The sequence below is a fragment of the Rhinoderma darwinii genome, chromosome 7 (assembly GCF_050947455.1).
Source record: "Rhinoderma darwinii isolate aRhiDar2 chromosome 7, aRhiDar2.hap1, whole genome shotgun sequence".
Classification (NCBI taxonomy): domain Eukaryota; kingdom Metazoa; phylum Chordata; class Amphibia; order Anura; family Rhinodermatidae; genus Rhinoderma; species Rhinoderma darwinii.
Window position 1 is genome coordinate 78,751,523 of NC_134693.1, and position 13,333 is coordinate 78,764,855.

General features: G+C 44.4%; 1 protein-coding gene across 2 annotated transcripts in view; it reads right to left on the reverse strand.

Moving 5' to 3' along the window:
- The window catches only part of PMM1 (phosphomannomutase 1), a 93,450-nt gene extending 85,222 nt beyond the window's left edge, over positions 1-8,228 (reverse strand). The window contains exon 1 of one of the 2 annotated variants that reach the window (XM_075833592.1): positions 8,072-8,228. In XM_075833592.1, coding sequence (XP_075689707.1) covers positions 8,072-8,152 — 81 coding nt within the window. In that variant the 5' untranslated portion in view covers positions 8,153-8,228. The remainder of the gene's footprint in view (positions 1-8,071) is intronic. The other variant, XM_075833593.1, reaches the window with a different exon arrangement.
- Positions 8,229-13,333: the final 5,105 nt, after the last annotated feature.

Genomic DNA, 13,333 nt, shown 5'->3' on the forward strand with positions numbered 1-13,333 from the left:
TCAGCATGGCGAATCTACTAAGGATGTCTAAGATTAAGACAGCATAAACTTAGATCAGGCAGTCAGAATATACACCAAAGTTATTACAGTGACACATGCTGTATGATAAATTTGGGGCATCTTGCTAGAAAATGTTCTCCTCCTTAAAGCACCTCTTGTATAGCTTAGTTTACGCCAGCTGGTTGTGCAAAAACTATGGTGTCCTTTAGGCCACACCCATTTTCCTGCTAAGCCACCCACCCTTATCGAGACACTTAAAAAAGTGTCTTATAATGCACAGAGAATTGTTTTTTTTGGGCGCATTTGCATGATGAATTAGTCCAAAATGAAATGCAAAATTTTGCGCCAAAATGCGCCATATTTTTAGACACATTCTAGAAACAGACAGAGTAGTAAATCTGTCCCTATCTATCACTATCATTACGCAGAAGCTACTCTGCTGTCCATGCAGAAGTCATCAATTCTAATTCACTTCTGCAAAGAAAGTTTAATATGTAATTCGGGCGTTTTAGCCCCGAATTACGTCCGAAAATACGGCTCCAAAGCGTCGGCAAATATCTGCCCATTCATTTTTTTTACGCTCCGCTGTCAAAAGACGGCGCGTAAAAAAGACGCCCGCATCAAAGAAGTGCATGTCACTTCTTGAGACGTAATTGGAGCCGTTTTCCATTGACTCCATGGAAAAACAGCTCAAATTACGTCCGTAATGGACGCTGCGAAAAACGCCTGCACATGCCATTACGTCTGAAATTCCGGAGCGGTTTTCTCCTGAAAACAGCTCCGTAATTTCAGCCGTATCGGACGCTGCCGTGTGAACATACCCTAATGCATGTAAATGCTAAGTATATGGTCAACTGACTGCAACTGTTCTGGAAAACACGGACTACTACCTTTATGGGGGTCACTGTAACTGATATGGTGGTACTTTGGCTGTAGTATGTATTATAAGCTGCCCTACCTGATGCAGAACCTCATAATACGCATTCCAGCTTAAAGAGAACTTATTTAAAGAGAGCCTGACTGCTCTCCTGCCATGTCTGTTTTAGGAAATACTTATATTCTCCATGAAATAACAATTCTGAAGCATCTTTTCCTACAACTCTGTGTTATGCCGTTCCTGTTATTCTTACAGGAAATCTATGAATAACTTGACAACTCGGAACTACCATTCCCCTTGTCAAAGGGGCATGTCCCTACACAGTCTGGTACTGTCAACACTGATTGGACATTGTCAGACTGTGTAGTATAACTGCCGCGGAACATCGCAGTAGACCACCGACGTCCCTCACCTCCCCACGGCCGAGACCGCAGACCTGTGGCTTCTTGCCAGCGTCTCCCTCCTCGGAGATGCCAGCAAATGCGGCCGTTCAGCTCCAAAGTGTCCACTTTGCACATGCAAAGAGTTACCTAATTATACCCAGATCACCCTGGACTATAAAAGGGGCTCTGCCATTCCACTCCTTGCCTGAGCGTTGTTGTTGTTGTTGTTGTTGTCAACCTATATTCGTATTGCAAATGGTCCCTTAGTTGTATTCTGCTCCCAGTGCTCCTTTATCCTGTTGCTGTGTTTGTTCCTGAGCCTAGCCTGTTGTTGGAGTCGTGTGTGTGTGTAACCTCTATCACGTCTGGTGTCATCTGCCACGTCTGGTGTCATCTGCCACGTCAAGCATCATCTGTGCCACGAACCATCCATGCCAAAGCGTCTGCTACACCTCGTGTCTGTCTGGACGCTTACAGGTACTCTTGTACTAAAAGAATTTTGCATAGACTGTTGTTTGGCCAGCTTCCACTCCTCTTCGGCGGAGCGACCTAGTGTGTCCACATACCCCAGGATCGTGGCATGTAGCCTTACACCCACAACTGGTTACATCCAGTTGTCAATTTATTCATAATTTTCTAGAAGGAATAACAGGGGAACGCCACAATTCAGAGTTCTAAGGAAAGATGCTCCAGAATTGTTATATTACAGGAAATGCAAGTATTTTAAATGGCCAAACAGTTATTGACATAAATGTCCCATTCACTCTTCAAGAAGAGTTTCTGTAGCAGCTGAGATATATTATAAGGAATAATGTACTCCATACTATAACTTATAACACAAATATCACCTTTGTGTTATGTGATATGTATAAATATTCTCATGATTTGGAGTAGTAGATACATGTATAAACCTGTAAATTGTCAGAATTTATAATCAATCCAACAATTATATTGTTATATTTTATAATCCTCTCCCTGGTACCTTTCCTAATGTTCTACCTGTGTAATTATTCCAGTAGTTCTGGCTCTTCTGCATTCTTATGTAGTGATGGAAGAAGGTGACCGTTCTTGGCAGAAACATGTTGCATTTTGTGGTCAGAAATAATGTGTGACACTATATACAGGGGTTGGTTACCTGTGGGGCACTATCTGCAGGGGGGCTATATGTAGGGCACTGTCTACAGAGGTGGGCTATTTGTGGGACACTATATACAGAGGGAGATATATGTGAGGCACTATCTACAGAGGTGGGCTATATGTGGAGCACTATCTATAGGGGGAGCTATTTGTAGGGCACTATCTACAGGGGTGGGCTATATGTGGGACACTATATACAGGGGTGGGTTACCTGTGGGGCATTATCTACAGGGGGTCTATATGTAGGGCACTGTCTATGGGAGTGGGCTACATGTGAAGCACTATCTAGAGAGGTGGGCTATATGTGGAGCACTATCTATAGCGGAAGCTATATGTAGGGCAGCATGGTGGCTCAGTGGTTAGCACTATTGCCTTGCAGCTCTGGAGTCCATATGTGGGCACTATCTATAGAGGGCAGTATGTGGGGCACTTTCTACAGGGGCTTCTATGTAGGGCACTATCTACAGAGGCTCTATTGGGTCACGATCTACAGGGGGGCTATGGGGGCACTATCTACAGGGGGCACGGTGTGTGTGTGTGGACAGTGTATGGAACTATTATAATCAGGGACACAGTGTACGGCGCTGTTATAGTTAGAGGTGCAGTGTATGGCGCTATTATATTTAGAGGTGCTGAGAATTATATCCGATCGTACCGCCGTAGCGGGATAGCAGCTTGCCAAACAGTGTACCAAGTCAATGTCTATAAAGTCCAAGCACAAGGGTACTTGTAGCAGTTCAGACAGTAGTAACTGCTAGGCTGAGATGGGACCTTGGCAGCAGACACTAGGCGTGGTGTAACACAGCAGGCGTGACCGATGGCACAACACGACTCCAACTTTCCAAGGCACAGGAAGAACGGTAGCACGGGATACAGGATACAGTTAGCAGGTACGGGAACACTGGGAACAGAATAACACTAATGGACCATTTGCAAGACTAACATGGGTAAACACAACAACGCTCAGGCAATGAGTGAAAGGGTAGAGTCCTTTTTATAGTCCAGGGTGATCATGGGTTAATTGATGATTATTTTCATGTGCCCTTTAAGGCCGGGCACGAGCTTATGCATGCACCCTACCGTACACAGCAGAATGGTGCGGAGATGAGCGCTGGCATCTCCTGGGGAGGAGATGCGGGCCACCGCTCACAGATCCATGGCTGCGGCCGTCGGGGGGGGGGGGGGTGAGTAATACAGACAGCCTGCATCCGTGGACGCTACAATGAGCTTTGTTCAGGTACTGTATATATGTGCTGAGCTTGGTTCTGGGGCTGTATTTATGTATTGAGCTTTGTTCTGGTGCTGTATTTATGTACTGAGCTTTGTTCTGGTGCTGTATTTATGTACTGAGCTCGGTTGTGGTGCTGTATTTATGTACTAAGCTCGGTTCTGGTGCTGTATTTATGTACTGAGCTTTGTTCTGATGCTATATTTATGTACTGAGCTTTGTTCTGGTGCTGTATATATGTACTGAGCTTGATTCTGGTGCTGTATATATGTACTGAGCTTGATTCTGGTGCTGTATTTATGTACTGAGCTTGGTTCTGGGGCTGTATATATGTATTGAGCTTTGTTCTAGTGCTGTATTTATGTACTGAGCTTGGTTGTGGAGATGTAATTATATAGGATATCCACTATCGTTCAAAAGTTTAGGGTCACTTAGAAATTTCCTTATTTTTGAAAGAAAAGCACAGTTTTTTTCAATGAAGATAACATTAAATTAATCAGAAATACACTCTAAATGACTATTCTAGCTGCAAACGTCTGGTTTTTAATGCAATATCTACATAGGTGTATAGAGGCCCATTTCCAGCAACCATCACTCCAGTGTTCTAATGGAACATTGTGTTTGCTAACTGTGTTAGAAGGCTAATGGATGATTAGAAACCACTTGAAAACCCTTGTGCAATTATGTTAGCACCACTGTAAACAGTTTTGCTGTTTAGAGGAGCTATAAAATTGACCTTCCTTTGAGCTAGTTGAGAATCTGGAGCATTACATTTGTGGGTTCGGTTAAACTCTCAAAATGGCTAGAAAGGTAGAGCTTTCATGTGAAACTCGACAGTCTATTCTTGTTCTTAGAAATGAAGGCTATTCCAAGAAACTGAAGATTTCCTACAACGGTGTGTACTACTCCCTTCAGAGGACAGCACAAACAGGCTCTAACCAGAGTAGAAAGAGAAGTGGGAGGCCCCGCTGCACAACTGAGCAACAAGACAAGTACATTAGAGTCTCTAGTTTGAGAAATAGACGCCTCACAGGTCCTCAACTGGCAGCTTCATTAAATAGTACCCGCAAAACGCCAGTGTCAACGTCTACAGTAAAGAGACGACTCCGGGATGCTGGCCTTCAGGGCAGAGTGGCAAAGAAAAAGCCATATCTGAAACTGGCTAATAAAAGGAAAAGATTAATATGGGCAAAAGCACACAGACATTGGACAGAGGAAGATTGGAAAAACGTGTTATTGACAGACGAATCAAAGTTTGAGGTGTTTGGATCACACAGAAGAACATTTGTGAGACGCAGAAGAACTGAAAAGATGCTGGAAGAGTGCCTGACGCCATCTGTCAAGCATGGTGGAGGTAATGTGATGGTCTGGGGTTGCTTTGGTGCTGGTAAAGTGGGAGATTTGTACAAGGTAAAAGGGATTTTGAATAAGGAAGGCTATCACTCCATTTAGCAACGCCATGCCATACCCTGTGGACAGCGCTTGATTGGAGCCAATTTCATCCTACAACAGGACAATGACCCAAAGGGAAGAAGCAGGCAGCTGGTATTCTATCTGTAATGGAGTGGTCAGCGCAGTCACCAGATCACAAAACCATAGAGCTGTTGTGGGAGCAGCTTTACCGTATGGTACACAAGAAGTGCCCATCAAGCCAATCCAACTTGTGGGAGGGGCTTCTGGAAGCATGGGGTGAAATTTCTCCCGATTACCTCAGCAAATTAACAGCTAGAATGCCAAAGGTCTGCAATGCTGTAATTGCTGCAAATGGAGCATTCTTTGACGAAAGCAAAGTTTGAAGGAGAAAATTATTATTTCAAATAAAAATCATTATTTCTAACCTTGTCAATGTCTTGACTATATTTTCTAGTCATTTTGCAACTCATTTGATAAATATAAGTGTGAGTTTTCATGGAAAACACAAAATTGTCTGGGTGACCCCAAACTTTTGAACGGTAGTGTATTTAGAATAACAAAATTGCAGGGCAGATGGAATTGTTTTCAATTCATCGTATATTTAATGGGAACCTGTCTGGTAGTTTTAACCCCTTGGACCGCCACCATGCGGTAATACATGACCTGACAATATTTTCAAATGTATGTTTTTTTCAAATGCAGCAAAATCTATAAAATTTACTTAAAACGGCGCACACTATATGCGAATTACTCATTAAAGGGTCATGGGGCGGTGCCACCATCCTGAAGAGTCACATAGTCCTGCCTCCAAACCCACCTTTCCATGTTTGATTGACATCCCCCTGGCTGATACAACGTTCTCGGATGCGCCATTGCCTTGTACCACTTGGGGGGGCTGTATGGCACTATATACAAGGGAGGGCTGTGTGGCACTATACACAAGGGCGAGCTGTGTGGCACTATCTGCTAGGGGGGCTGTATGGCACTATTTACAAGGGGGAGCGCTGTGGCTCTATCTACAGGGGTCTGTGTGTGGCGCAAGCCACAGGGGTCTGTGTGTGTCACTATCTACTAAGGGCAGGCTGTGTGATACTATATACAAGGGAGGGGACTGTATGGCGCTATATACAGGGGGGGGCTTTATGGCGATATCTACAGCGGGGGCTGTATGGCACTATCTACAAGGGGGAGGTGGGCGCTATCTACAAGTGGGGTGTGACACTGTCTACAGGTGCGGCTGTATAGCACTGTCTACAGGGGGGCTGTATAGCACAATCTACAGGGGGCACTATCTATAAGGGGGGCTGCGTGTGGCACCTGGGGGGCCCTAGTCAAGAGTTTACTATGGGGCCCAGTCTTTCCTAGTTACTCCCCTGTCAGCATACACGTTATTTCATGACAGCCTGTAATCCGGACTACATTCACAGACCTCAGAAGGCCAGTTAACAGGCACAGCACATGGAAAGGCTACAGCTAAAAAGTCAAGTCTGAGAAATTGCTTGGCCTCCCACGTCACTGTTTATAATCAATGTATTAGACAATTATTATTTAATGCATTTTCTAGTTTATTCTACAAATATGGAGCTTTGCTTTAAAGGGGTTTTCCCCCACAATTAAGAGTTATAACCTATTCACAGATAAATGTATGATTGCAGCGGGCCCCAGCCCACCACTCGTGACCTGCACTGCTCCTCACGGCACGATTGCGCTGAGGGGGATTTTGAATGCAGCGGTTGATAGGTGATAAATGTTAATTCTGGGAAACCCCCTTTAACTTAGCCCAGATTCACACGAGCGTGTTCGGTAAGTGACACGGTCCGTATGTCAGACGCATTCCCCAGACCGAACACACTGCAGGGAGCCGGGCTCCTAGCATTATAGTTATCTATAACGCTAGGTGTCCCTGCGTCTCCGCGGAACTACTGTCGAGTACTGAAAACATGATTAGAGTACGGGACAGTTGTCCTGCAGCGAGGCAGTGACACCTAGCGTTAACTATGATGTTAGGAGCCTGGCTCCCTGCAGTGTGTTCGGTCCGGGAAATGCGCCCGACATACGGACCGTATATCACGGACCGAACATGCTTGTGTGAATCCGGCCTTATAGATCACACTGATATGCGTTGTATGACAATTTTAGTTCAGAACCCAGTGAGATTTATTGCCATGATACATTTGCACCTGAAATGTAATATGTAAGTAATCAGTTAAAACACTGATCTGTTAGCAAAAGTTGCACAATGAATATCAGGGGATATAATATGTGGAGGGGATTTTAAAGTCACACAAAATTTAATGCAATGAAAACAGTGAGGGAAAATTATTAAACAAAATGCATCAAAATTCTATTGTATAATATACAAAAAAAAAACACATGGGGGGATTTGAATACGCCTGTTTGGAGGAAAAATGTACCTTTTACACCACTCTCATTTTTTAAAAAAAAAAAGAGGGTGAGGCTTAGTGGCCTGCGGCTCAACAAATTTACTATTATTGTTATAAGACATTGGCGTAAATTATAGTGAAAATCTACAGCATCTCGTAGGTGGCGTAGATTTCACTTTGTGGAACACGAACAGAACCTCTTAATAAATTTGTCGCCTCTTACTACTGTGGCATATAAAAAGCCAGTCTTAGTTTATCAGAACTATGGTGTTTGGCAAATTTATTATGTATTTTAGACACTTTTATACCTGCCCTAACAATCAAATACAAACTAGGGCAAATTTTTATAGGAAATAGTCCATCACTATTCTTTTGTGGATCATAGAAAGAAACCAGAGTACACGGAGGAAACCCAGGATATCAATGCTGCAGGAAACCACTATTAATAGATCTTCCCAAGAATGTCAAGTTGTTTGGACTTTAATTTCTATAAAGAAACTCTAAGGCCTAATTCACACAGAGTTTTTTTGCAGGCAAAAAATTCCTTCAGGAATTTTGAGGCAGATTTTGATCTGCCAGCACTCTCTTTGCCATGTTTTTTGCAGCGTTTTTTTACGTGTATAATAATATCTACATGCTAAGAACATACCTCTCGTGCAGGGGTTAATGTCCCATCCACATCAAAAAGACACAGTATGTCTCTCTGCTTTTGGCTCCTTGTATCTGCCATTGCCTCTCCATCTGCAGAGGCCCACTGCCTGTGCAATGAATGGAAGTAGGGAGGGAGTGTAAGAGGCTGTTCAGGAGGATGGGAGGTGTGGTAGCCTCACTGGCCAATTATAAAGCAGCCTCATAGTCAGATGGTAGTGGTAAACAAGATTCAGATCACGTAGCACGGGCTTCTTCCTGCAGCCTGTTAGAAAAACACCAAAGCCAAGTAGGTTAAAGGTCACTCAGTAGAGAGGCTTGTGACTTTACACCTAATGTATGCAATAGACAAAAACATCAGCCAAACAGAACAGACTGTTCCAATATTCTGACGAGCACAGCATGATATACAGAAAGCAAACCTTATATGAACATCAGACTGGCTAGTACAACTTCCCAACTTTGCATGCAAGGCAAAAGCAGAGCCACGTGCAGAAGGCTGTAAAAATGGCACACTGGGTCCCTGTGGCCAGGGCCGGCCTTAGGGGTGTGTGAGCTGTGCGAGCGCACAGGGCGCTGCCCCCTCCAAGCATGTAGGGAGCGCCACTGGGCTCTGCTCTACTCTGTGCTCTTCTCTTAGTTACACACACGGAGTAAATAAGGGCCGAGGAGCAAGAAAAAAGGAGGAAGCTCCGCCCACAGCCCATCCTGCACGAAGCCTGCGATCCTGTCAGCAAGGAGAGATGGTGAGTATCTATGTGTGTCTGTGTGTATACAGTATGTGTGTCTGTGTGTATATTTGTGTGTGTATACAGTATGTGTCTCTGTGTTTGTATGTGTATATGTTACCGTGTGGGTGTGTGTGTGTGTGTGTGTGTGTGTGTATGTGTCTGTTGCCCCTTATATACCTTGCTGCCCCTTATATACCCTGCTGCCCCTTATATACTCTGCTGCCCCTTATAAACCCTGCTGCCCCTTATATCCTCTGCTGCCCTTATATATATATATATATATATATATATATATATATATATATGTGTGTCTGTGTGTGTGTGTGTGTGTGTGTGTGTCTGTGGGTATAGTTATCATCTACGACATTATCTGTACTCAGAGAGTTATTACTGTGTGTTATTAGCAGTGTTGCATAGGACTGCAGGTAACATCCACAACATTATCTGTACTCAGAGAGTTATCACTGAGTGTTATCTGTGGTGTTACATAGGATTACAGATAACATCTATGACATTATCTATACTCAGAGAGTTATCACTGTGTTATCAGCGGTGTTACATAGGACTGCAGGTAACACTACTACATTATTGTAGCAAGGTTCGGATAGCACTAGGTTTAAATGTGGGTGCATGCGTAGGGGCCCAACCCGATCCAAATAGAAAGGAAGTACTATGCACACCAGATGGGAAATTATTTTCCAAATGAATGATTTATTTATAGCCAGTGACAGTGCGACACTCTAGCGGTCAGCCGCCATATGAAAGCGCCATTAGTCACGACCCAGCATTGACACAGTGCCTGAAGAAGGTCATGGTATTGACCGAAACATCTCACTGTCACTGGCTATAAATAAATCATTCATTTGGAAAATAATTTCCCATCTGGTGTGCATAGTACTTTCTTTCTACTACTACATTATCTGTACTCAGAGAGTTATCACTGTGTGTTATCTGTGGTGTTACATAGGACTGCAGGTAACATATACTACATTATCTGTACTCAGAGAGTTATCACTGTGTTATCAGCGGTGTTACATAGAACTGCAGGTAACACTACTACATTATCTGTACTCAGTTATTACTGTGTGTTATCTATGGTGTTACATAGGGCTGCACGTGATATCTACTACCTTATCTGTACGGGGGATATATGGGTCTGTTTGTGAATGTGTCTTTATGCTTGTATGTATGTGCCTTTTACGTATTTGTATATGTTCCTGTCTGTGCATTTATCTGCCTGTGTGTGTGTGTGCGTGTGCGTGTGCGTGTGTGTATGTCTATATATTTACCTGTATGTATATATTTACCTGTATGTATATATTCCAGATGTGTGTATGTATATTTGCCTGTATGTCTAAATATCTGTCTTTATGTATGTACAGTATATATGTTACAGTATGTGCATGTCTATATATGTGGTTAATTTTTGGTTTGTGTAGGGGCGGCAATAGAGAGTCCCGCACAGGGCGCCATCCAACCTGAGGCCGGCCCTGCTTGTGGCTCCATGCTATGGAGCCATAGGCACTCCATGTGCCACTGTATGGCGCTCCGTATAACGAACATGAAATTATTTTTCAATATCACATTAAAATAGAATTAGAATTAGCCATGAATAAGAGCACGGATCGTGCTCGAAACGCGTAGGCTTCTACCTATTTGCCATCCTAAACACCTTGTTACTCCTCTTGTGTTCGCTATTTATTGCTCACATCCAATAAAAGTGGAAACCGAGTTTCCCCACATCTATTATACATCGCTGGATCCTCTCCTTCTTTCCTTTGCATTGCCTGCCGTGTGCCGTCGCAGAGATCCGAATACAAGAACGTGGAGCTGGAGGTTTCCTCCTACCCTCTCTTTCCCCCCTACAATTTCTACATTAAAATAGAGTCTGACAGAAAAGACATCAATATGCCTATAAAATTAGAGACATATACATGTACAGTAAGGCCCCATACACTTCTATAGGCGCTGTTACATATTTACATAGTTGATAAGGTTGAAAAAAGACATAGGTCCATCAAGTCCAACCTATAATCCTACCGTGTTAATCCAGAGGAAGGCAAACCCCATATGAGGTTGATGCCAATTGCCTCATTAGTGGAAAAATTCCTCCCCGACTCCAAATATGGCAATCTGAATAAATCCCTGGACCAACGTCCCATCTCCAAAATCTGGTACTCACAACCTGTAATATTATATTTTTCAAGAAAGGCATCAAGGCCCTTCTTAAACTTGTTCAAAGAATCAACCATCACAACATCCCGTGGCAGAGAGTTCCATAGTTTCACTGCTCTTACAGTAACTAATCCCCCAACTGTGATGGTGGTGAAACCTTTTCTCCTATAGACGTAGAAGATGTCCCCTTGTCCTTGTTACAGGCCTTGGCATAAAAAGATAATTAGAAAGATCTCTGTACTGTCCAATGATATATTTCTACATTGTAATTAGATCTCCCCTAAGCAATGTTCCCTCCAAGCCTTGGCAGCTCCTGAGCGGAGTAGTTAGGGAGCAGGGCAAGCCTCCATCAATGGTGGGCGATCTGATGACCAAAAGTAATACCCCCAGTAAACGCTAATAAAGCGACTACGTAAGAGAATAAGAAAACTTATTTTAATTTAGTTTAAATAACTTTTTTAAATAGACATAAACACCAATTATATGCATCAATGAAAGAATCTTTCATTACACCATTGTCCCTGTAGATAGCACCACACAGATCACCTGTACATAGCGCCACACAGACCCCTGCAGATACTGCCACACAGACCCCTGTAGATACTGCCACACGTCTGACCCCTGTAGATACTGCCACACAGACCGCTGCAGATACTGCCACACAGCCCCCTGCAGATACTGCCACACAGCCCCCGTAGATAGTGCCACACAGACCCACCCTGTAGATACTGCCACACAAACCCCCTGTAGATACTGCCACACAGCCCCCTGTAGATACTGCTACACAGCCCCCTGTAGATAGTGCCACACACAGCTGCCTTGTCTATAGTGCTACACAGCAATCCCCCCTGTAAATAGTGCTACACAGCACTTCCCCCCTGTAAATAGTGCTACACAGCAATTCCCCCCTGTAAATAGTGCTACACAGCAATTCCCCCCTGTATATAGTGCTACACAGCCCCCCTCTCCCCTTGTATATAGCGCTACACAGCCCCCTCCCCTTGTATATAGAGCTATACAGCCCCATATCCTCTTGTATATAGTGCTACACAGCCCACCCTCCCCTTGTATATAGTGCTGCACAGCCCCCCTCCTCCCCTTGTGTATATAGTGCTACACAGCCCCCTCTCCCCTTGTATATAGTGCTACACAGCCTCCTCTCCCCTTGTATATAGTGCTACACAGCCTCCTCTCCCCTTGTATATAGTGCTACACAGCCCCCTCTCCCCTTGTATATAGTGCTACACATCCCCCTCCCCCTTATATATAGTGCTATACAGTCCCCTCTCCCCTTGTATATAGTGCTACACAGCCCCCTCTCCACTTGTACATAGTGCTACACAGCCCCCTCCCCTTGTATATAGTGCTACACAGCCACCTCCCCTTGTATATAGTGCTACACAGCCCCCCTCTCCCTGTATTTAGTGCTAAACAGCAATTCCCCCCTGTATATATTGCTACACAGCCCCCCTCTCCCCTTGTATATAGCGCTACACAGCCCCCATCCCTTGATTATAGTGCTACACAGCCCCTTCTCCCCTTGTATATAGTGCTACACAACCCACCGTCCCCTTGTATATAGTGCTACACAGACCCCCTTGTATATAGTGCTACACAGCCCCCTCGCCCCTTGTATATAGTGCTACACAGCCCCCTCTCCTCTTGTATATAGTGCTACACAGCCCCCTCCTCCTCTTGTGTATATAGTGCTACACAGTCCCCTCTCCCCTTGTATATAGTGCTACACAACAATCCCTCTCCCCTTGTATATAGTGCTATACAGCCCCCCTCCCCTTGTATATAGTGCTACACAGCCCCCTCTCCTCTTGTATATAATGCTACACAGCCCCCTCCTCTTGTGTATATAGTGCTACACAGCCCCCCTTGTATATAGTGCTACACAGCCCCCTCACCCCTTGTATATAGTGCTACACAGCCCCCTCTCCTCTTGTATATAGCGCTACACAGCCCCCTTCCCTTGTACATAGTGCTACACAGCCCCCTACCCTTGTATATAGTGCTAGACAGCCCCCTCCCCTTGTATGTAGTGCTACACAGCCCCCTCCTCCCCTTGTATATAGCACTACACAGCCCCCCTCCCCTTGTATATAGTGCTACACAGCCCCCTCCCCTTGTATATAGTGCTACACAGCAATCCCTCTTTCCTTGTATATAGTGCTACACAGCAATCCCTCTCCCCTTGTATATAGTGCTATACAGCCCCCCTCCCCTTGTATATAGGGCTACACAGCACCTTCCCCTTGTATATAGTGCTACACAGCAATCCCCCCTGTATATAGCGCTACACAGACCCCTCTCCCCTTGTATATAGCTCTACACAGCCCCCATCCTCCCCT